Source organism: Aythya ferina (genome assembly GCF_964211825.1).
Source record: "Aythya ferina genome assembly, chromosome: 4".
Classification (NCBI taxonomy): Eukaryota; Metazoa; Chordata; class Aves; order Anseriformes; family Anatidae; genus Aythya; species Aythya ferina.
In genome coordinates, this window is record NC_140300.1 from 29,698,180 (window position 1) to 29,721,135 (window position 22,956).

Below are 22,956 nucleotides of genomic sequence, written 5' to 3' on the forward strand. Positions count from 1 at the left end.
GAACATTGTGAAAACATCCAGTCACACACTATCACCCCATAAGACAATGCAGTATTACTCAGGGCCCCCAGGCAAAAATGCTGAGACAGAGCATGATGAGGTCAATAGAACATTTTGCCCTCTGCTGGCCTCTCATTTGCCCTGTTATCTCCCAGGCAGTAAGCCAAACCACAGGCGTAGGTACACTGACTGCAAGCTGTGAGCTGCAAACCACTGCTATAGAAAATAGAAACCAGACTCATTAGAGAAAGCTCTTCCTGGACTGGATCCGAAGTTGTGACACGAATATTCCCTCTGCCCCCCAAACTACATTTTCATTTTTCTTAGTGAAAAAGATTAGAAACACACTTATAAGGCTGAGCACTTATTTCTCCTGATTACAGGAGGTGTTTTGTTTTGTTTTCAGAAAAGCATAGTAACTCCCAGCTCAAGAAATACACAGGTCTATACATGAGGCTTAAGTTATAGTCTTAAATTTGAGTAATTCTTACATTATTCTGTGTCTAATGCATCAGTCCCCCTGTCATCCCTTTCAGAAAGGTTCTCTACTGGCTCTGATAATTACAATCAGTAACCTTTTTCCAGTTGGTTTGTAATAATTACTAAGTATTTTCTGCAGAATATTTCATATATTTTATTTCCATTCACACAATAACTTGTCTTTGTCCAAGTTTAGTTTGGTTGCTCACTTACTGTCCAAAATTAGTTACCAATGCTGCAGCAATGCTTTCTTCATTGCAGCAGTTACCAGCCTCTGAACTGTTAAAGAAGATATTCACACTATCTGTCCCTAAGCCTTTCTCCACTCCGTCTTAAAGCACTTAGTTCTATCAAACAGGTATTACTGAAATAGCACCAAGTCATACATACTCATATCCCTGAGTAGCTTCCCTACACTGAAATAAAAGCAATAATAGGAAAGTCCTGAAATGCAAAATATTCTCAGCGAAATATACAAGATAATGCTGCCCTGGCTTAACAAATAAATGACTAAATTTAAATTTCCGAGGAAGTCCAAGGAGATCTTAAATAATTATTGATGAGATGTGCTGCAATGTACTCCAGTCTAGTCTGAGCATTTTAACCAGCACATTCTTAGTTCAGAGCTGACAGAATGCTTTTATATGTTTCACTGGATGTCAGTTATACAACTCAAAAGATGACAGAAATGAGGGTTTCTTCCAAAATATTTTTATATTTGGTTCAGAATTAAGTTGAACTTATTTTTCATTTGTTTATTTAACTAAAAGTCTGTAATTTGTGATGACTAATTTGATATGAGGATCTACATGTTCGTATGCAAACAAGTTCTTAAAACTTGAGTTTAGGTTTGAGAATAAAAACTTGTGAAAAGCTTCAAAGGGAAAAAAAGTATTTCCTCTAGTCATCCTACATACAAAGTATGTTACACTTAGCATCAAGTAAAGTACCTTGATTTCTTCTGAATTGCACTGTTAAGAAGAATAGTTCATTTTTGTTTGGCAGAACTCGGTGTATCCCCACTTAACACAAACATTGTCTGTTTGGGCTTCAGCATTTACAAAGAACTAAACATGTTCTGCCTGGTGAGTGTTTCTGGATACACCAGACTTTCAAACTTTCTTCTAATTAGTCCTTCAAACGACAGAAACATTCCAGTGTTTTAAAAGTTTAAAAGAACTAAATTTATAGGCAAGAAAATGCTATTCCTACCAAGTTTTTTGGGAGTGCGGGTAAAGGTTCCTTTCACAGTTCGGCAATGAGAGTTATCTCCGCCACAGACACCACACTTATCTTCAGCCTTATTGGAGCCAATTTCCTTGTCACAACCCACCTTCTGCAGAAAGAAGAGCAAAAAGAGACATGGCTTTATTGTAGGCTGTAAGTTTTTGTTATAGAGGGAGCAATCTCAAAATCAATGCATTCAGGAACTCGCCACCCAACACTGATCTATTTTATTTAAACACAAATTACTTGAAAACCTGGTGCCGCATGATGGTTTCCTAGGTGAAGAACAAGAACTGATTGTCATGTTATATCCACTCTACGTCAAGACTAGGAAAGATGGGAAAGATGGAAAAAAATATCTTTTCAGACAGGAAACTTAAGTGTAAATGAGGCAAATGAAACCATTAGTTGAAGAAAAGCGGAGTATTTGCATGGAACAGATTCATGCCACTGCTCTAATTTAATTTAAATTTCAAGTAATAATGAGGAATGTGATGCTGCAAATATTTAATTTCAAAACATCTGCAAAGTCTATCTCTGCACTATTTACAGAGTTCTGATTGCTGCTAAACAGAGTTGTTAGGTAACAGCACAGTTCAAATTCAGTGACGGTCTTGGGAAGGTGCCACTCACCACACATTCTCCACGAACACAAATGCTGTAGGGATCTTTATAGGAACAGCGAGTCCCATCATGTGCCAGCTGTTTCATATAAGCAACATCTCCTGTTTCTTTGGATTGGCAGTACAGGTGGCATCTCTTACTAGCTGCATAGCAGAGAAACAGAAGTAACTGCATAAGTTAACAGAAACCCAGATGAGCTTCAGAAAAACATCCCACTAAAGGCAGACAGAGAATAAGACAGAAAGGACCTTAAACAGACAGATGTGGGGAAAAACAAACAGCAAGTTGCTTTTCTCTGAACTATGGGCCTATCGCTTTGAGATATTCTCAAAGAAATCAGTTCCCTTCCAAAGAGGCTCCTAGAATTGCATTCTCCAATACTCCGCATGTAGCTTCCACTTTGATCTTATTGGGAACAGGGCTGAATTTAGGAAATGATATCATATGAAAAGAACAGAGGGTATGGGTCTTTTAACTTTCTTTAGCCTTTTTGGAAGATACCAGCTGAATGTCGCTATCTGAATCTGACTCCCTAGACAAGCATATAAAGGGTTTCTCTGGAGATACCTGAGGAAAAAATGTCAGCAACTCAAAGCAGCTCTGAAACACCTTTCAGTGAGCTAAGAAACTTTGTGCTTGAGCTGTCCTCATTACTCAATGTAGTTACTGGGTTCAATTAGAGTTAGGAGTGAAGAATCAGGCTCTGGCTGCTGGACCCATACAAGAGTGGGAAAATACTACGAAAGGACTTCTCCAGTAGTGCCATTAGAACAAAATACTACTTCTGGTGCAAATTACTAGTAGTGGTAGCATTCATGTTTTGCACTCAAACAGACAAACAGCTGCATGGGAGAGAGGGCAGGAAGAGTCTTTCAGGACCTGAGCACAGCTTTCTACACTTGGCCCCAACAGTCATGGGCATTAAATGCAATGAGCACCCATCAACTATTCCAGCAGCTGCAAGCCTCAGCTTTCACACTGTGTTCTCACTAGGAAGAGGATGAAAGTTAGAGGAAGCTACCTGGGCTAGGGTTGGAGAAAGTACAGAAGTTTCAAAAATTTCTTTCTGGGCCATTCTTTTTTCCCACTTTTTAGTCTCAGCTATGCTCGCTCTTACCCCAGCTATTTCCAGTCTCTGCATGGTGACTGGAACGAGACTGCCACAAGCTCTGCAAGATTTGAGGACTGACTTGTAATAAACACAGAAAAACAGAACTTACAGTCGGGGTGTTCGTATGGCAGCCAGTGGTGTTTGCTGTTCTGATACTCAAAGTGGGAGTTGCGTTGCTGACACTGCTGCGCTCTGAAGTCCTCAAAGTGCTTTGGACACTCTTCTGTATTGCAGAGTTGAAACTCAAAATTGACACCAGCACAATCTTCACCTCCATTAATTGGCCTGTGAGGAGAAAACATTCAAGAGATTCTAAAACCCTCTGAACATTACTTCTTTTTTTTTCCTTCTACCTTAAAGTGAAATTCACACTCAATTGTAAGTAACAATTCAAAAAAAAGGGAGTGTGAACTGACAGAAATGGAAACAGAGCAGTTACACTGCACGGATATGCACTTGCAATGTAACCTCCATGTTTGCCCAAACATCCCAAAGGCACGTGCTGAAATCCAGTAGCAATGCATGTTCACATGTATGCTGCCAATTGTTGATTTACAATTAGGGATCATCTAACAGTTTATCCTGCAGCTTGCTGAGCTTGCACACTATGTTCTCTTCGCTCTTACACATCAGCTAAATCCTTCACGGGATGTTTTTCCACAGGCTTTCCTCTGGAAATTCTTGAATTCTCCAAAAATGATCCTGGCTCCCTGCAAAAAGCCATGTTTCAAGGGGCTTGAACAGAATGTGAAGTTTGGCAGACTCCATCCCAAAACATAAATGCCATTTCAGCCAACACCTACAATGATTACCAATCAATGTAACTACCACCAAGACAGAAGACCTACATTGGATTGTTGCACTGGCGTGTTCGGAAACGAACTCCAGTTCCACAGGTTCGTGAACAGGATCCGAATTTTGTCCAGGATCCCCAGTTGCCATCCTGCTTCAACTGGTTAGCATTCTTCCACATGCAGTGACCTTTGTAGCACCACTGAGAGAAATAGGGCAAGGAAAACAGAAACCAAAACAAATGTATAATCACAGTAATGTTAAAAGTCCGCAGAGGTGAGCTCATGGGGCTAAGAAGGGATGCCTCAGAAAACAGATGGCAAACAGAGACTTTCCTGGGGACAAAGTGGGTGAGGGTCTCTGTACTCTGGGCCCTGCAGTGCCTGATCCCCCTCCTCAATAAGCAGCACTGCCACACCTGAGCCTGTATCCTTTCACCGGCAGATGCACAAAACATGTTATACTCTTTTCACTTGATTTAAATAATTCTTTGCTTCGTTTGAGTTGCTACCATCTTTTTAAAGGAATTTTCATGTTCTCACTATTGTATCACAGGATGAAGTTCTTGATGAGGATTAGTAGTTTTTTTATTTTACTTTTTTTCCTAATACTGGTCAAATAAAACACTCATGCAAATAAGCTGGAACAGAGGGCTAGTCACTGGGCAGGGTATTTTTTTGCTGCTGGCTAGGGCATATCCAGATAGTGTAAGTGGCTCTGTTTTACAAGGAATTTGTTAAACAAACATTTGCTTGAGTATAATTGTATAATTAAAAATGAATTAGCAGCAGGACATTCACTAATGGGGATATTAAAAGGCAAAAATAAAAACTAATCCTAAGTCTACAAAAACATTTAGCCACAGGATGTCTGGACCACAGACACTAAGAAGAGTTTGGGATTAAATACTCCTGTCCTACAGTGACAGCATCATTTGCTGCCAGGGATTCTTAATGGTGCTTTATGGGCACTTTGCAGATGGGAGAAGAATCAGAAAAAAAAAAAAAAAAAAAAAAACATAACTAAAAGGCCACAGTAGAGGATGGGAGTGGGCTACACCTGAACTAAGGGCTAAGTGTCCTCAACCTCCAAGATTTAGTCTGTATTACAACCAGATTTGAACAGTTCACAGAACATCACAGTGGGAAAGCACAGCTCCTGCTTTTCCCTTCCTCTGGCTCCACCCAGGGGATGCTGACCTATTTCCTATTTTCCCTTCGACCCGAATGAATGCAGTTGATTTTGTTACTTTTACTACAAACACAGCAAAAATACAGTACTCACTTTCCCAGGGGCACATTCTGTCCCATCGAGTGGAGGCCCTTTCTTAGTCTTACAGAAGTACGGGTTATCTGGATGGCTGCACCACAACTGCTTGCATGGGTCAAACGTTCGGAACTGAAATGGAGAACATTTATGAGATGAAACTCAAAATTAGGTTACTGATACATTTTGGATAAGGGTTCAATATCTACTACAGCTATCAGTAAGTAAAGTGTCTTCAGAAGGGGAATGGTAGTGCTTATTCCCTGCATCCCCTGGTCCTGAACTGGTAAGAAGATGGAAGGAGGAGGCCTCCAAAGTGGGAGGAAGATGATTTTTTTCCCTTCTTCCTCGGGATCACAGGCTTCATGCCACAAGTCTGTGTCTTGTTGACTGTGCTGCTGTCTACCTGACCATTAAACCAAATGACTCAGATGACTAGGTTTCACCCATAAATCTCTCTCTCCTCCTCGTATATCTGTTTAAACTACTACATTAACTGCTCTTCAACTGTGAGAAAATGCATATTTTGCAGCTATTACATAAGGCCAAACACCAACTTGCTGAACGAATGTTTGTCTTCACAATGACTGCCCTGGACATACCGCTGTGCACATTTTATAGCCAACACCAAAATCAAAGCGGCACTGTTCATCCATGGAATAATTGATGCCTGGCAACTCAGGAAGCTTGGGCCAATCGTGTTCAAAAGGGTCATCGAGAAGACAGTCATAGGAGCTGTGGAAAAATGCACAGGAAAAAAATGCAAGAAAATAATAATCACTTTTTAAATCAGTAAGATTAAAGTATTTTTTCTTAGATGTCAGTATTGGCAATATTCCTTTACTCTAACCTGTTTTCTGTCCTATTTATATATGGATATTATTCTCTGAAGTGCAGACAGTCCCTTATGTAAAAATACTGCCTTGCACAACGTGACTGGGCACTGGATGGGAAGATCCAACAGCAAAATCCCCACATTTGCTAGTGGAGCAGCATCTTAGTTCAGTACATATGGAATTTGTGCTTTATTTTCCTGTCACCAGAGGCAGAAAACAAACACTTCCAGTTCTTAGTGCCAAAATCTCTCAGTGTGCTCTGTTTCTCAGTATGCTTCTGCACGAGTCCAAAAACAAGGCCTAACACAAAGCCTGCTGGAGTCAACGGGAGCCTTTCCACTGACTTCATGGGGCTTTGAAGCAGGACAGTAGTCTGAGAACAGGCCCTGAAATCTATGGTATACTGCTGTTGCAGTTAGTCACAAGGAAGCCTACTGGAATGCCTTTGAATGCTGAATCCCTGTCTGGAAGCAGAGAGCAGCCCCCATCAGAGGATCCCATTCCGCAGTATCAGAAGCCCCCGTATCAGTGTGTTTATAACAAGGGGCTTCGCAGACAGAGGTCCCATTTATGACAGCTGTGTCTGCTCCTGGTGGGCCTCTCTTCTTTGCCATCTAATGGAGGGCCCCCCACTGGCCCCACATCCCAGGGAACTGCATAGACTTCCGTTCCCTTTAGTAAAACAACTAGATGAGTGCTGACAGGTCCTTACTGTATGTATCTTTTGAGTTCTTGGCCGCTGCATCTGGACCAGTGGTAACGATGAAAGGCAGCCTGCACCAAGGGAGCCATAACGCTCCCCATTGCTGTCTCATCCCCACATCTGTTCCCTTGACCATCGTGCTCCATTCCTAGTCTGAAACAAAGAATTGGTATAAGAGCTCCAGTAGTTTCTGCTTTGCAAATGGTAAAACAGCTGTAAAGAAAACAGTTTCTCATGCACACGTAATCATTCAAAATGAAATTGTTCTCTGCGTTCTAAAGATAGCACCTGCATTTCAAACAGATCTTCTTTGATGCCAAACTATGAGGACTCGCTGAATACTCTTCCGTTTATACTTCATTTTATTTGTTAATACCAGAAATGAACTACTAGATGGTGATTTCTGCTTCCATTTCAGATAAAGGAAAACAACACTTCTGCTATTAGATATCAGTTCATTCAGACATTGAACTGTTTGTGTTAGTATACTCACTTATCTAAAGCACCTATTTATACTTAGAACTAATGTGGTTATCATGTTGCACATCCAAAGAGCTAATTAGGTTAACACATTAAATTTTGAAGTGTGTATCTGGTGCAGCTTAACATGGAAATGACTTGGTCATCTCAAATTCATCTAAGTTCCTCCTATATTATTTCAACACTGGCAGAAAAAAAAAACACAACAGTGAACTGAACAAGTACCTGCACTAATTAAGGAAGACAAAAAAGCAGAACCTCAGTGCTTGACATTAATTCACCCAGCAGCTAACAGAGATCTTTGCTTGATCAGTTATTCCCATTTTATCATTCTTTACAAAGTGCCAAATGAACAAATCAGTACAGACCTTTTAAAATTAAACCACTTCAAATAAAAAGAAGATGGAACACCATTTTGCTGGTAATCTAATTCTATAATTTAGACTTACACGTGACCAGTTTCATGAGCAACAACAAAAGCTGACGAAAAGCCATCTTCATGGTTGAGAGTGCAGCTTCGAACCGGGTGACACATGCCAGTAACAGGAGCATACCCTATTGAGAGAAACCATGTCTGATTCTTTTACCCATTACATTTATTTTAAACTAGACACCTCAATAAATTTATTACCTGAGAAGAACCTAGAATTCTTTTTCTTTGTCAATTTTTCCTCTGTCTTTGCAATTACTGTCTGCAATTATTGTCTCTGCAATTACTGACAAACTAGGTTTGGTTCTGCAAATTATCTGGATTACTTCACGTACTCATGCTCTTATCACCAAAAATGTACAGGATTCCTGTTCAATTAAACATTAGAGCATTAGGCTGTTTTGATTGGTTGGTTGGTTGGTTGGTTGGTAGTTTTTTTGTTTGTTTGTTTGCATGTGTTCATAGTAGTACCTTCATTTGCATTCTGCTTCGTGCATATTGCGTACCTTTTCCTCAGTAAAAGATGAGATCTTTCTGAAGACAGGGAATTCTGCCTAACATCTCATCCTAACCAGTTTCACTCCAGGCATGCTAGTCCAGATCTGAGGGCAGACTCAGCACCCTTGCCTCATCCTGAAAGGTGAAGTGACTGAACACAGACATTTAAGACATCTCCAGCTGGACAGCCAGAACACGGTACATTTTTCATAAAACTATGTGGAGAAGCAGAAATGTACGTCAAACAGTAAGGGTTCACCAGCATAAAACTGAAAAGCCTTCTTGCTAAAGGGCATTTCTGACTGAAAACATGTCACTCTTACCATGTGCTAAGCAAAGACTGGTAAACTTTGGACATTTGACCTGAACGTACTACTGGTACCATATTAAATTATATATACTACGCTGCTTCTCCATGACTGGATAATGAATTGTGGCCTTTTCTTCTGAGACAAGTTGCAGGATTTGAGTCAAAGGCACAGAAGATAGGCACAGCAAGCACTAAAGGGGACTGTGGTAGCTGGCAGAAGGAATGGAACCAAAGAACCATTTGCAGCGCTGGAGCTGGGCATGTGGCTGAGGCACCAGGAGGAGCTGCAGGATTTCATTATGACAATCTCTGTGGACTGACACAGCGAACATGAGAGAGGAAGCAGAACTGCTAGTGGGCTTGTGGAAACTGAGGCATTAAAGACAGAGGGCCTGTTTGACTGTCTAATACTACGTTTATTGTGGTGGAGGCCATTACACTTAGCTGGACAGCTTTGTTTCAGAAATTGCTCAATTTTCTAATCCTCTTTTCCACCTGCAAGCAAAGTAAGAAGCACACAAAACCACAATGTCTCAGTTAAGAGGAACCCTTGGTCCTACCGCAGACCACAGCACAAGTGATGAAATTGCTTGTTTGGTTTGGATAAATCATTACGAGGTGCATATTCTGCACTGTAACTATGTAAAAAACAAGGAAATAAAAAAGGGACCAGTTTGCAGAGCTGCACAGAACAGCAACATTTCAGAAGCCTCACCCTGACTCCTATTTTTCTGCACTGACAAGTCACACTGAATTTCTTTCCCATTATCCTTAGTTCCTTGAGTCATAAGGACTAGTGCAGTATCAAACTATCTGGTACACTGTTGTAACAAAATAAAAGCAAAGTGGAATGCAAAGTGTATTGAGAGTTCCTAATATTCCCTGCATGCACTCACAAAACCACAAATTGTTTGATGAAAGTAAACAGCTGTTTACTTACATCTGTAAGGTAAGAAACGCCTGCTGCTGCAGTTAGGTATAAACAGCAAGGTCTACCATGGCAAGGACTACTTGATTTTGAAAAAGTATGTAAAATGAAATAGAGGAAATAATTTCTCTCCAGAACACAGTAATGAGTACATGCTTACATGCTATGTGGGCCTTTCCTAAAGTTAGGATAGGAAACTGAAAGTTACTGAGTACATGCTTTCCTGAACAGGACCAAGTTTCAATATATAGTTTTAAAATGGAACACTTAAGTACTTGCTGAACCAATGCCAATATTCCTTATTGTCTCAAGATCATATAACAATGCAATTTTATTATTTTTTTCTCCTTTTTTTTTTTTGGACAGGCACTAGACAAAGAAAAAAAAAAAGAAACAACAACAAAGCAAACCAAAAAAAAAAAAAAAAGCTCCAGGTCAGCAGTGTTACCTTGCATACCAGCAGGCCCAAAATCTTGCCTGGTCAAAAAGATGGCATGATCGTGGTGCTCCGAATGATTGGGGTCTGACTTCTGCTGCTGATACGCCCAGCGACAAACATTTTCCAGGCTTCTCGAGGGATTTCCCCGTTCAATCAAGCTAATGGACTGAAAAAGAAACACATTAGATCCGGGAGCTCCTAAAGGTAGGAAATTCAGGCAAGTTTTGATTTTCTTGGAGCACCAAACAGGTTTCTATTTCTTCTTCCCTATTTCCCTATCACTCTAACCAATGGTAGTCCTCTATCCTATGAGAAAAGACAAAACAAACAAAACAACAACAACAAAAAACAAGTACAGCTGGACATTGATCTATAACACAGAACTGATATTCCTTCTTGGCCTCATTGTCTTTGATCCCCAGGCAGAGCCAAAGGGGTGTGCATATGTAATAGTGCATCTTTAGGATATTTTTTGAGGACAATATAATGAGTATTTACATCATCTACAAACTAATGGCCTTTCTGTGTATGGCCTGTAACGTGCAGGAGAAAAACACAACATGATGTTAGCATTGAATAAGGACATTTTTATTTCCTTTGTTGGGACTTGCTTACATTCTTGACTGCCAGAAGACAACATGACTCGTTTGAGTTAAATGAGAGCACAGTGACAACATACACAGCCTGTATGGAGGAAGTGAATAATATAAACACAGAGGACAATGCCTCACAACTGGTGCAAAACCCTGTAGCGCCAGCAAATCTGTACTGATTAACACAGATTAACCATCTGGTTCTGTGAGATTTTTGCTACAGAGCATGCTTACAAGCTCAGTAGTTGAAAAGGAAGTGACCGAATTTAATTACAAGACCAACATCATATTGGTCTTTTGCCTTGCCCAAGTTCAAGGTCTAAGATAAGTGGAAGGGATATGCAGCAGTAGCACTAAACAGCACTAGCAGTTTTCTCTCATCCTGAACAACTTAACAAGCATTTGTTTGAAAACTCTCTGAATGTATTTTACCAACAAAATAACATTGTTGTACAAGTACTATCCAGGGCAAAAAGCAGGGGAGTGTGCTATGACCCAGTAAAAGGAGTGTACACAACGAGAAAAGGAGATGGTTTCCCTAGCAGCCTGCTTGCAGGTGTGGCACCAGCAAGTTGTATTGGTCAGTCAAGATGATTGCTTCTACTAAACTGACTTCACTACCTAAGGTAATTCTTCCTGAGGGTAGAATTCAGGTTGCAAGCCCAAGCAGGCTGAGCTCTGCCAGGAGTGGGGCTGCAGTGGGTCAAGGTGCTCCCCACCTCCTCTCAGCCCATCCCTCAATAGCATCATCAGGGGCACATCAGCAGGACAGATCCAATCACTGCAACCTTGCATTTAAATTTAAACACAGATATTTAGTGACATTACAAAAGGAATACACTGGAAAAGTGTTCCACCTGACTGAATCTATCTAATATGACAAATATTTGGTTGCTGCAGTCTTTCAGCTTCTATGTGATAAATCAGCTGCAAAGTGACTCTGCAGCCGGTTGTGCACCTGCATTACAGAAGGGACACCAATAATCAATCTCAGGTATAAGGGCACAAGCATATTTAGCACATGCCAAACAGGGAAGGCAGTTCTCTGCAACCAGTGGTTCAGTAGACCTCTGTCTCTGCACTTGTTCACATAGTTCCCATGGACTATGGTTACAAAGAAGGTAAATGTGAAGAACTGGGTCAGAGGCTTGCTTACCTTTGCGTACCCCAACATGATCATTCGGACCAATACAACATTTATATGAACACCCAGGGATTCATCATGGTAAATTTCATTCACCTGAGAAAATAAAAGGAAAACTTGAAAAAATCACCAATGATAGGGAATCTTCCAAGGCCATGTATCTGTCATTTCAAGTGCTTATATTACTACAGTCTTCTCAGAGAAGGATTCAAGACTGAAATCGTTTCCATGCAGTAAGAAATGTAGGCTACCCTTCCCGTCATCATATACCCCCTCACTGAGAAGTTTCTGAAGCATGTTTCAAGACTCCTCTCAAATATAATGGCCTTTGGAGCAGGGCCAATTGAAGAGTTGTTTGGGAAAAGAGAGACCTCAAACCCTGAAAATACTTATCTCAACACTCAATTTCACTTGTTTGATAAACATAATGAGGGAAATTAAGCTATTCCTGAAAGCAAGGTTATAGCAATGTGTTCATAGTCACTGAGGGATTTAAAAGCAGATAAGAGTTTGTTTTAACAACAGATAAAGCCATCACCATCCAGCCCGCATGGTCACCACCTCTGCTATGCCATCTGGCCACTGTAACTCTGGATGAATTCCCAATCCTGTTTCTATTTGCTTCGTCAACCATTTGTCTCTCTTCAATCAGTTTAAACACATGGGATGAGTATTTTAGTGGGAAGAATGAGAGCATATTTTTCATTTTGTAAAAGACTCTGCTGCCAGTAGCTCTCACTCAAGGAAATATGTCATTAACTTGAGCATAGGTTTGTCCTCAGAAAATACTTGAGGATTTGACTTTGAGCCATTTTTGCATTCTGAAGCTCTGGAATATTCAGACAATGACACGATCAATGAGGCTCCATTTCTGCACACATGTAGGCATGTGTTTAGCTTTAAAGATTTGAATAATACTCCTGATTCTAAATCAATCTTAAAATTAATGGACAAAGTGTTTCCAAATCCCAGAAATGCTTTGGAAGTTCTCATCTGAAAGTTTTACAGTCAACAGCGTTGCCAGAGACATAAACCCTGTAGTATACCTCACAGAGTAATGATATCTCCAAATACGCTTGATTTGTGCAAGTCAACACATTCCATTTAAAAAGTTCACCAACTGCATGAAAGCATGTAACATTTATGGGACCTGGAAAGACTTAGTACAATAAAAACAACTGCTAGCCTGAGAAAACACCCATACATAAGACAACCTCATGAGACATCAAAACTTATCCTCAAGGGCTGCAGAAAACACACAGGAAAGAGCAAAATTAAAAGCTCACAAGGTTCCCCCACAAAAAAGTCCATGGCACTGCACCAAACTAGGTTTGCAGAGGTCTACAATAAGACCTGTACACATCATTTAAAGACAGAATTTTGCTTTCAATGTTTTCAGTCTGGTTTCCAAATTAAATAAAGATTATACAGTAATTTCCTGTTAGTTCTAGTGTCTCAATAAATTTTGGCCCTTTCCAGTAACAGTTGCAAATAAAGATCTCAAAGAAATCAAATATGTAGAAGTTTCTGAAAATAAGCAGCTGATTGGAAATAACAATGCTAGTCCTGCTCCTATGGAAGCAAAGGCTGCATATCCTTTATCACACACACATGTGGAAGCCCAGATGATGCACAAGCACAGGAGCTCCTGATTTCTTCTAGCATGAGAGAAGCTTATATCCCATTAGAGAGCACAGCCATAGGACAGAAATCCAGAGGTAACATGGCAGTTCCACTGCTCCCTGAACAGATGAAATTTTTCACTGTGTTGTTTTGAAGACTTTAAGAAGCAGCTAATACTCATGCCCTATTTTTTAAAGATAAATTAGTACAAATGTAACCACATAATTTTAAAAAGAGTATTTGTAGATTTTTTTTTTTTTTTTTAAAAAAAAAGAAACAGAATTGTGCAGATGGGCCAGAAATTGTTCTTCTTGAGGACCTCCTTTGTGCCTGGGAAGGTGAGAAATGTCCTTACACCAGAGTATAAATTAGGGGACAAAAACATCTGCAGTTCATCACTGAAGTTACTTATTTCCATCAAAACAAAATAAATATTATATGATGGGTAATTGGTGAAAAATAAATACCACTGTTCAGAGTAAGGATGGTATATTTGAGCAGTATTTAGAGGTTATTTTTTTTTTAGTCATGCTAAACAGAACTTTCCCCTTCCCCTCAGGGAAAAAGGTCATTCTGAGTTGTCCAGACTGTGGGACCTGGCACAATGACTTCAGTCCATGGTTTTAAAAAATGCAATCCCTTTTAGGACCAACCAAGAACAGACTGTCAGCAGGATAGTTTTACAAGAAATGAGCACATAACTTAGACTGCCTGCCTTGTGAAGCAATTATACCAAAGTTCAATTATTCATCTCATATTTTCTCCTCAGTAATGCAATATTGTTGCTCCCACCAAAGTTTATGTCAGAAAAACGTTTACAATTTCCCTTGTGCCAAGAAGCAACAAGCTCCCCAGGAGTTACTTTCATAGAGATGTAAAGGGTCCAGGAATTGACCTGAAGATTCAAGTTTTCTTCAAGATTTCTCCACGACACCTTTTGTTTTACACCTCTCCCTGTGGACTGCTTCAGAAGGGTCCACCACAGGATTCCCATGAGGAAGCAGCAAGTTCATATATACTCTTGTGACCTAGATACAGGAAATTTTGGAAACCTGCAACCTTGCTAGAAGGCCACAAATCAAAATAAGCGCTGAAAAGTGTCAGTGTAGACTGCAGCACTTTCAGATTGTTGTAATTGCATCTACACTGTGGTTATACTGGCAAAACAAATTACATTCCAAGGTACTGGTACTGGTACAAAATGCATATATAAATCACGCCCCAGGAAACTCGATTTGTCTGATGTGAACTTGGGAAACACATCACAGATGTCCAACTGGCCATTCAGCCTCTGGTGTAGTATTTATGAGAAAAAAAAAACAGTTAGACTGAATTCAACAGTAATATACACATCAAGAAGTAAATCAGCGCTCTCACTGGGACAGCAGTGACAGCTGGAAGACTCCACATACAAAGTGGGTTAGTATCTGTTTACTGAGTGGATAAATAATTATTCAAGCAGACAAAATAAATGCACCTGGCAATGAACCCTACAGCTGCAGCAGAGAGCACTGGAAAAGGAAGATAACCACAAACCAAGGGACTTGAGGGTTTCTGTGGAAACTCACCTATGTTGACACAGTACCTGTGTCATGGGTGACCCCACATTCCCAAACTGATGTACTCATAAAACAGCAAAGGTGAAATTAAAGACACACCCGAGCCAGACTGTGCTCCCTAAAAGAAATGTGTCTGGATTCTTACTTGACACAGAAATTGCTGCCTCTTGACCTACAGCCAACCAACATTCCCTGGTTACATTGGGTGATTCCTCTGAGTACCTCCTGCAGCACAAGCTCGTTCAAGGTAGCTGGCCTTTCAAATTTGGGACAGACAGAAAGCTGCAGCTGCACAGCAGCTTTTGTGCAGGTACCTGTGTGACATGATTTAGGTGTTCTTGCTCCAGCAGGGGGACTGGACTAGCTGATCTTTCAAGGTCCCTTCCAATCCCTAATATTCTGAGATTCTGTGATACCATGCAGTTCCTTTTTGGGGTTGCCCATGGACTGACCTCCATGGTCTGCAGGTGGGGGCTGTAAGCTAATCCACAGCAATCTGCTGGTATTTTCCTGCCTCTGCTCACTCACAGCAAGCTCTTCTCTGCTTACAACAGATCTTTCATTTGACTGTCCTTGGGTTTTGGAGACCATAAAGCCTCAGTGACTCTGTTTCTGCCTTGATTAAACTACTTACATTTCTAACTTGTGCAGAGGAAAGTGCGTTTTTTTTTATTAGCATTCTAAACTGAAGGAGAGTCGAGTATTTATGAATGTAATGATCAATACCATCATCTGCTGTACTGTTTGCATCACTGGAAAGAAAATGTCTTGAAAATAAAGTCCATATTGGTCTACAGACCATCCACAGGTACAAACCACTAGATGAAAAGGCAAGGAATGAGCTGAGCTCTTTTGGTACACTTTTGCATGCCATTATACTTTAAATTAGATTAAAACTAACAAACTAATCATGCCATTATACTTTAAATTAGATTAAAACTAACAAACTAATAATACATAGAAGAAGTGAGTATGTAATGGTTGCATTCTATAGAAATAGCTCTCTAGCTAGTAACCTTGACACACACTGAGGTAAGTTAGAACCCTGCTGAAACTGTTTCTGTTAATGCTCATGGTTCTAGGACTAGAAGGTGTGGGACTTTGAAAGAGGCTGTCTTAGCCTCTTTAGTCCTGTAATGATGGGAGAGGGCCTGAGACATTCTCAAAGCCACCCAATTTAGCTCCACAGTGTGTAACCCAACAGCTGGATGTCAAACAAGAGCAAGGACTCTCAAACTCCTAAGAAAATGTCAGTATCTACAAAACAGGCTATTTGCCCATAAAGAATATCCTTCAGTGCTCACCATGATGTGGAAATGTGAGGAAATAAAGTAGAGAGATTCTTCTGAACTGTGCCTCTCTAGCACACCTGTTTTCCAAAGAAAGCCAGATTGGGAGATGACAGTTCAAAGGTTTCAAATGAGAGAACAGAAGCTGCCTCCTCCCCGTTCTCCTCTTCCAACTCAACGCCCAACCCACAGCCTGGTCAGCAGTGAGACTCCTGCTGTGAGATTTTTGTAGGTATCCAGGTTCTACAAACACTCAGATGCGTAGGTCTGCAATACAGATAAGCCTCCTGGAATGTCACTCAGCAAAGGCAAAAGAATGGGCAGGAACAGTGATCAACTTGGGCTTTTCTGGCAACCTTTCCCTTATGATTATTTTCCCAGCCTTTATTTTGTATAACATTTTTCTTCTCATTTCTTGTTTTCCCTGTGTGCTGTTTAAGTCTTGTAACAAAGTTGTTAAAATCTTGACAGAAATGACTAGATAGTCATTACATCTAAAAAAGGTAACAGTCTTTACTGTAATTGAACTACAGCTTCTCATGGATGCAGTGTTTCAGCTTGCACCTGCTCTGTATGACACATACTCCAGTAGATGGAGCCATTGATGTATAAGAAAAGCATTTCAGTTCAGTTTATCAGTTCAGCTGTTTACAAAGCTAAATGATTTAAGAGTAAAAAGCCAATATTCTGAAATCCTCCTTAATGAAGTTTTACCACAGACAGGAAAAACAATTGAACAGATTATTTTCTGGAATTCATCTCCTCCCAACAATGCAGTGCTTTGATACATGCAAAGAACAAACATAAAGACAATGCTTTATAATACTTCAGCAATCAACAACTAGAATTATTAACTAGAATTAATTAGTTGGCCAACAACTAGAATTAAGACACAGGGGAGATGCCAACTTCAAAATACAATACTCAATGATTGCTTATTTCAAGATTCCTTTCCCAGTAAAAGAAAGATAAGACAATTGCTCAAAAATCATGTTTGTGTTGATATTCCATGAGATATCTGGTAAAAAAAACACAATTCCCTGCAAAGTACTGTATCAAGGATATTTTGTTGCTCACAGGAATCATAACTTTTCATCTCAAACTTTCTGGATTCAAGTGTTAACTTACTTCCACGTTTGCCAAAAGTGCATTAACTCCCATTTCACATTCTTCAGCAATATAAATTATCTGTGCAGTTTAGCGTAGTCACAAGTTACTGCTCAGGGAAAATCTGGAATTAGCATTTCTGAAATGCTGCGAGTAAGAACAGTCCAGCAGATCTGCACAGAAAAATGCTGCAGATTACCTGCTACTTGATGCATGCTGTATTCAGTTGCCAGCATTAGCTCTTGTTTCCACACTGAACTGCAAAGAAAAGAATGAGCCCTGATCTGACTTTTCTCCTTTATCTGAGATAATAACATCCAGGCAAGTGATCATGTTAGAAATTAGAGAAAGTCAGAAGAGATCTCTCAATTAATGTGTTTGGACCCCACTTCTAGCCAGACTGAATGAGAAAGACACTAAAATTCATGGTTATCCTATTTCTATTTTAAAAAATCTAAGTGAGATAAAGTGGATAGATCAAAAGCTGCAGGTATAGTGTGTGCATGGAGAACTATGGCAGAAGGTTTAGACATACCTGGCACTGTCTTCCTGATGAAGTTAATCATAAAGCTCCTATTGACTTCAGAAGTGAGCACTAAGCAGTCCTGACATTCACCTCCTTGAAATACTATTTGCACCAGAACTGAAATTAAATGTGGACGTTTTTTCTGTGCTCAATTAGCAGTGTTAATGGGCAACAACCTAGAAGTATTATTTAGGAAGAAGGTGGTACCACAAACCTGCAGTGCTCTGTGGGTAGTGATTGCCAAAAGCAGAAGTCTGTCAAGCAGCTTGCAATTTGAGAATGAATGATGCATAAAGTATCACTCTACTAGCTAATTTTGGTTTATTCTCAAGAAGAAAAAATGGAATGGAAAGATGTAAATATTGACAAGTTCAAACGTGCATAGAACCCCCGAGTATAACCTGGTGTCTCTGTGTTATCTTTCTGGTCTAAATACTTTAATCCAGGGAAACTTTGTCTTAAGTAACCACCAAGGGAATAACAAAGGTCACTTTCCTAATACAGGAGACCTTGAATTTCAGATCTAACAAAACCAATGTTAAAACCCTCCAGCTTACAAAGATATGGCCTGGCTCTGGAGGGATCCACTGATTCAAGGGAGGCTGCCTGGCTCTGGGGCATGACTAGGGTGGGGGAACAAAAGGAGAGAGGGAGGAAGGAGAGCAAGGGGACAGTCTCGGTCCTGCAGTACACCATTTCCCACTCCTCTGCCCATCTTTGCTCTATTTGCTTTCCCCCTGCAGATTCTCCAAGGGATGCACGACTGGGGATTATGAATGGTGCCAGTGCTATGGCAGGGTTTGGGAAACAGAGCCTAGAACCCCTCACATGCTCCTGGTAAAGGTAAGAGCAAGAAAATAAATGTCAGTTGTGTCACCTCAAGAATTCAGCTGAAACTGCTCAGTACTGGCCAGGCCACAGAGCTAACAAAAACAACTCCAGGGCAATGGCATTCTCTCAAGTGGGTGATTTAGCCATCAGCCCTTCTGGAAAGCAGGCTGTAAGTGACTTCAACAGTTTATGTTGTGAGATAATGGTACAGCTTCACCTACAAGCTAGACACCACACTAGATTTTTTTGTTTTGGAGTAGATGAGCCCACTGGGGCTTCTGACTTCCAGCTCTGTCCCTTAACAGCTGTTTTAGATGCATCTCTGATGCTGGCTTTTCCTCCCTGTTTCTAAAGCCAGAAGTACACATAAATATTGAATACAGGGAAACATTTCAGGCATTTCTTTAGCTGAAACTGAACCTCTGGCTCTGGAGCTCCCCGTGACATCTCAAGACCATGCAGTTCTTGGTTCTCAGCAAGCCACCTCCGGCACAGAGAGCAGTGTAGTTGTGTCAGCGTGGCACTGCGCTCAGGATAACCAGTTGTGGCACAGGGTTGAATGAATGCAATTAATACTGCTTTTTTGCACTTGAGCTAAATAGTGTTACCTTTGCTGCCTGTGCATACTATTTTGAAGCTGATCTGGAGCTAATCTTGCACATACTGCATTACATATGGCAAAACAGCCCTTAATTTCCCTGCTTGGGAAGGCAAGTTAGACTCAGCAAGTTACCATCAGCCTTGCAAAATCCCCAAGAATGCTAGTAACATCACAAATTGTCTTCCTCCTCCCATCCTATTTCTAGGAATAGTAAAAGATACAAGTTCAAATATGCAAAGTTCAGACCTTGAAACTTAACACTGCTAAATCCAAACCTAAACAATCTGAACCCAAAAGTCGGGTTCATTTATGTCATGCAAATTCAGCTGTGCTGAATTGTATCTGTTGATGTCAGCAGTGCAGCACTGGACTGCAACAGCTGCAGTCCGAGTGGCTGATGATCTTCTAGGAACAAGCAAAGGCTTGCTCATATGCTTTCTAATTCCCTCAAGCCTAAAAAAGAAGCTTCTGCTAGCAACAAAGACACACAGTTACTAGACACGCATTCACAGCCACCAAAGCCTTGCTGTCAATTTCCTTCTGTCTCAGCGGTAATCCACAGAGCAGCCCAGGTTCAGCGGCTTGTTTCTCCTCAAAGATCTTAACACTCAGCTTCCTAACACACCCGAGTCAAAAGCCTTCTGTGTGCATGTCAGGGGAATGGAGGAAGTTATGATTGAATGCCTTGGGCTCCAAAACCAAATGCACAGACACTACTCAACAGACCCTTTTCATCAAATCAAGATTCTACAGCATCCATTTGCTTATTGTTAGAGAGCAACTCCTTATGCATGCTGAAATACCACTAAAACACTTAAGCTCCCAGTTAGAGAAACAGTAGGAAAGGCGTCAGTCTGAACAAAGCGCCAGGTTGTAAACTTAGCAGACTGAATTCTGTTTTTCTGTTACAATGTGTGTGTTATGTCTGGAGTTTCTTATTCTAGATTTATAGCAGAGTATAATTCTATACAGAGTTGTTACAGTTCTACACAGAGTTTCACTGGAAAAGATATCAGCTGGTTTAAATTCTTACCAAGGAGATTTTTTTTTCCTGTCAAATTGTATGGATTAGATTTTTAAATTGCTAGTCGTCATTTTGGGAGCTCAAAAGGTGGAGCAGATTTTCAAAGGTGCTCTTGGAAAACTGAGACAGGACTGTGACAGGTGCCTGGTGTTGAGAACTGTTTTTTAAATGCACCTGGCTCTAAACATCTAAAAGGTAAATGGGGTCTTAATAACAGCGTAACTATAGGAACACTCCAATCCTGGCCCTACACTTCCTCCCCAGTATTTGAGAGATTTCCTCTGCACCTAGGCAGCATAGTTTTTCACACATGTAGGATTTGTGTTGTTGGCAGCACAGTTCATTATGAAGAGAGAGCTTATTTAGATGACTGAGGAGCTTATAAAGGGAGCCAAGAGACATTCTCTAGATACTGCAGTTCATTTTCAGTCTGAAACACAAGAGGTAACATTTTCAGCCTCAGCTTTCCATGCTTCAGCAGCAGCAATATGACACAACCATTGCATAGTGCACTAAAATGGGAGCTGTAAAGCTGCTCAAGGCAGGACATATTACAATACAAGCCATGTGAATCAAAGCTTGGACCAAAGGGAGAGGGCATGGGAGAGAAGTAACGCCTTGACTATTCTGAGTGCAGTGTTATCATTTCTCTTTTACACGAGGTCTACTGCGAAGGTGGTGTCCAAATCTAGCACATAGTGCAGAGTCTTGCCACTTGCTTTCTAATCACTTCATATTGTCACCGATCTCACCTCTTTCATGAACTTGTTAGGAGGAGATTTTCCCCTGGCCTGATTAGTGCAATGGGGTTGAGCATGTTATCCCGACAATCATCAGTCATCCCTCACATAATTCAGGCTTAAAAGAACTAAGTGAGAGGGTGAACCTCAGTTACTCTTTTTATTTGCAAGAACCAAAGAGAAGCTTCAGTGCCTGCCATGGCAGTCAAAATAGTATTAAGTTTGGAGCAATTAAATAAATAGCAGAAAATGTGTAAGAAAAAATTATCAGCACTAGCATATGAACTAACCATAAAACAAGGAATGAAGGCCAAATTCACGTTGGCTGTACCTCCTGAAGTGGAATGATGTGTACTAAGGAGAGGTGAGATTGTTCTTTTTTGATAAGGGAGAGTAGGTTTTTCTGATGCTTTGCACTAGTGAAAGGATTTAATTCTCTAATTCAGGAATGATGGTGGCTGGTGTGACGCAGAGGAAAGAGGATTTGTATGCCTTAAGAAATCATTTTGAAGTGACTTCCAGAAATAAAACGGTGAGTGAAAAAAACCCACATTGATTAATTTATATATTGATCAAATCATTATTAATTGTAAACCTGGTTTCCAAATCCTGTCTTTATCTTTTTTTCTTTCCTGGAAAACCTTATGACCCTCATAGCTTCTAAGATGGATTCATACACATCTGACATTGACATGCATTAAGGAAAGGTCACCTGTTGCAAGGGATTACACATCTCCCTTTATATTCATTTCATATATATATATTTTAGATTTCCTAAGATGGAAAAAACAGAAAACATGAAAGCTTGAGCAATTCTAGTGTTCAGTGCCGGTATACTACGTGACTTCTAATGTACAATGTGAACTGTGCTCTTCTGTATTGTGCATTTCCATAGAATCTGATAGTATCTTGCCACTAATTTTACAGCCTGAGATGTATATCTAGACAAAAAAATATTGCTAACTATAGGATTCACTATAAACTAACTATAGGATTCACTATAAAAGAGTTCTGTGAGTTTGTTTCTTTAGATTTTATTTGGAGTTTCTATTCATATTGCCACAGCATTTAAGCAAAAGACTTAACTAGAGGGTTTGCTTTCTTTTTAAAGTGCCATTTATTATTTAGAACAGTTCCTTGTTCTGCATGTTTATTCTTTAACCAGGTTTTCCTTCAAAACCGTGCTGCAGCAGAAGCTAGGAATTATTAAGGATATTAGAAGACCTCTTTCTTCCCACTGGTTTTCAACTATATCCTCTCACTGTATAAGTACAGTAGGAATAGACTCATGTCCAGAAGTCCTAATCCAGGTCTTTCACACAAAGTCCCCCTGAAACCAATGGCAATTTGTCAGACAAGTACATCTTTGCTATAGTTTTGTTGACTTTGAGTCAACAGGATAATTAAAGGTAAAAACCTTCAAAAACTTTAAAATAGTTTTGCAAGTTTACACTACTACTTTTTGAACTAGTAGTATTAGCAGAAGCAACAGCACTGTTAGTACAGTGATATGTGTAAGTTGACATATTCCAATTTAAAATCTTTTACTACTGTAAAATCATTTAAGTATTATACAAAGACCTAGTAGTAGATCTTTTTAAACAAAAAGTTTGCAGAACCTTCCTGCATGAATAATCTCTCCTGGCAACACCTCCCCCACAAAGGCAATCTCATAGGATGCGAAAACTCTAATCCCCAAGGCATCTCCTGAAGAAATGGAGCCCAAACGCATGGTGTCACTGCCCTAGTTCTCTCGCTTCCCTCTGCTTGGGCAGTAAGAATGAAAATAAAATAC

The 22,956-nt window shown here is 40.2% G+C and overlaps 1 protein-coding gene across 4 annotated transcripts in view; it reads right to left on the reverse strand.

The window, feature by feature from the left end:
- ADAMTS3 (ADAM metallopeptidase with thrombospondin type 1 motif 3) overlaps positions 1–22,956 on the reverse strand; it is a 163,755-nt gene that overhangs the window by 14,457 nt on the left and 126,342 nt on the right. For all 4 annotated transcript variants that reach the window (XM_084518019.1, XM_084518021.1, XM_084518020.1 and 1 more), the window contains 10 exons: positions 11,874–11,957; positions 10,134–10,290; positions 7,969–8,074; positions 7,049–7,192; positions 6,103–6,235; positions 5,519–5,632; positions 4,291–4,436; positions 3,548–3,727; positions 2,341–2,470; positions 1,693–1,816 (listed from right to left, as the gene is read on the reverse strand). In XM_084518019.1, the coding sequence (XP_084374145.1) occupies positions 1,693–1,816; positions 2,341–2,470; positions 3,548–3,727; positions 4,291–4,436; positions 5,519–5,632; positions 6,103–6,235; positions 7,049–7,192; positions 7,969–8,074; positions 10,134–10,290; positions 11,874–11,957 (1,318 nt within the window). The remainder of the gene's footprint in view (positions 1–1,692; positions 1,817–2,340; positions 2,471–3,547; positions 3,728–4,290; positions 4,437–5,518; positions 5,633–6,102; positions 6,236–7,048; positions 7,193–7,968; positions 8,075–10,133; positions 10,291–11,873; positions 11,958–22,956) is intronic.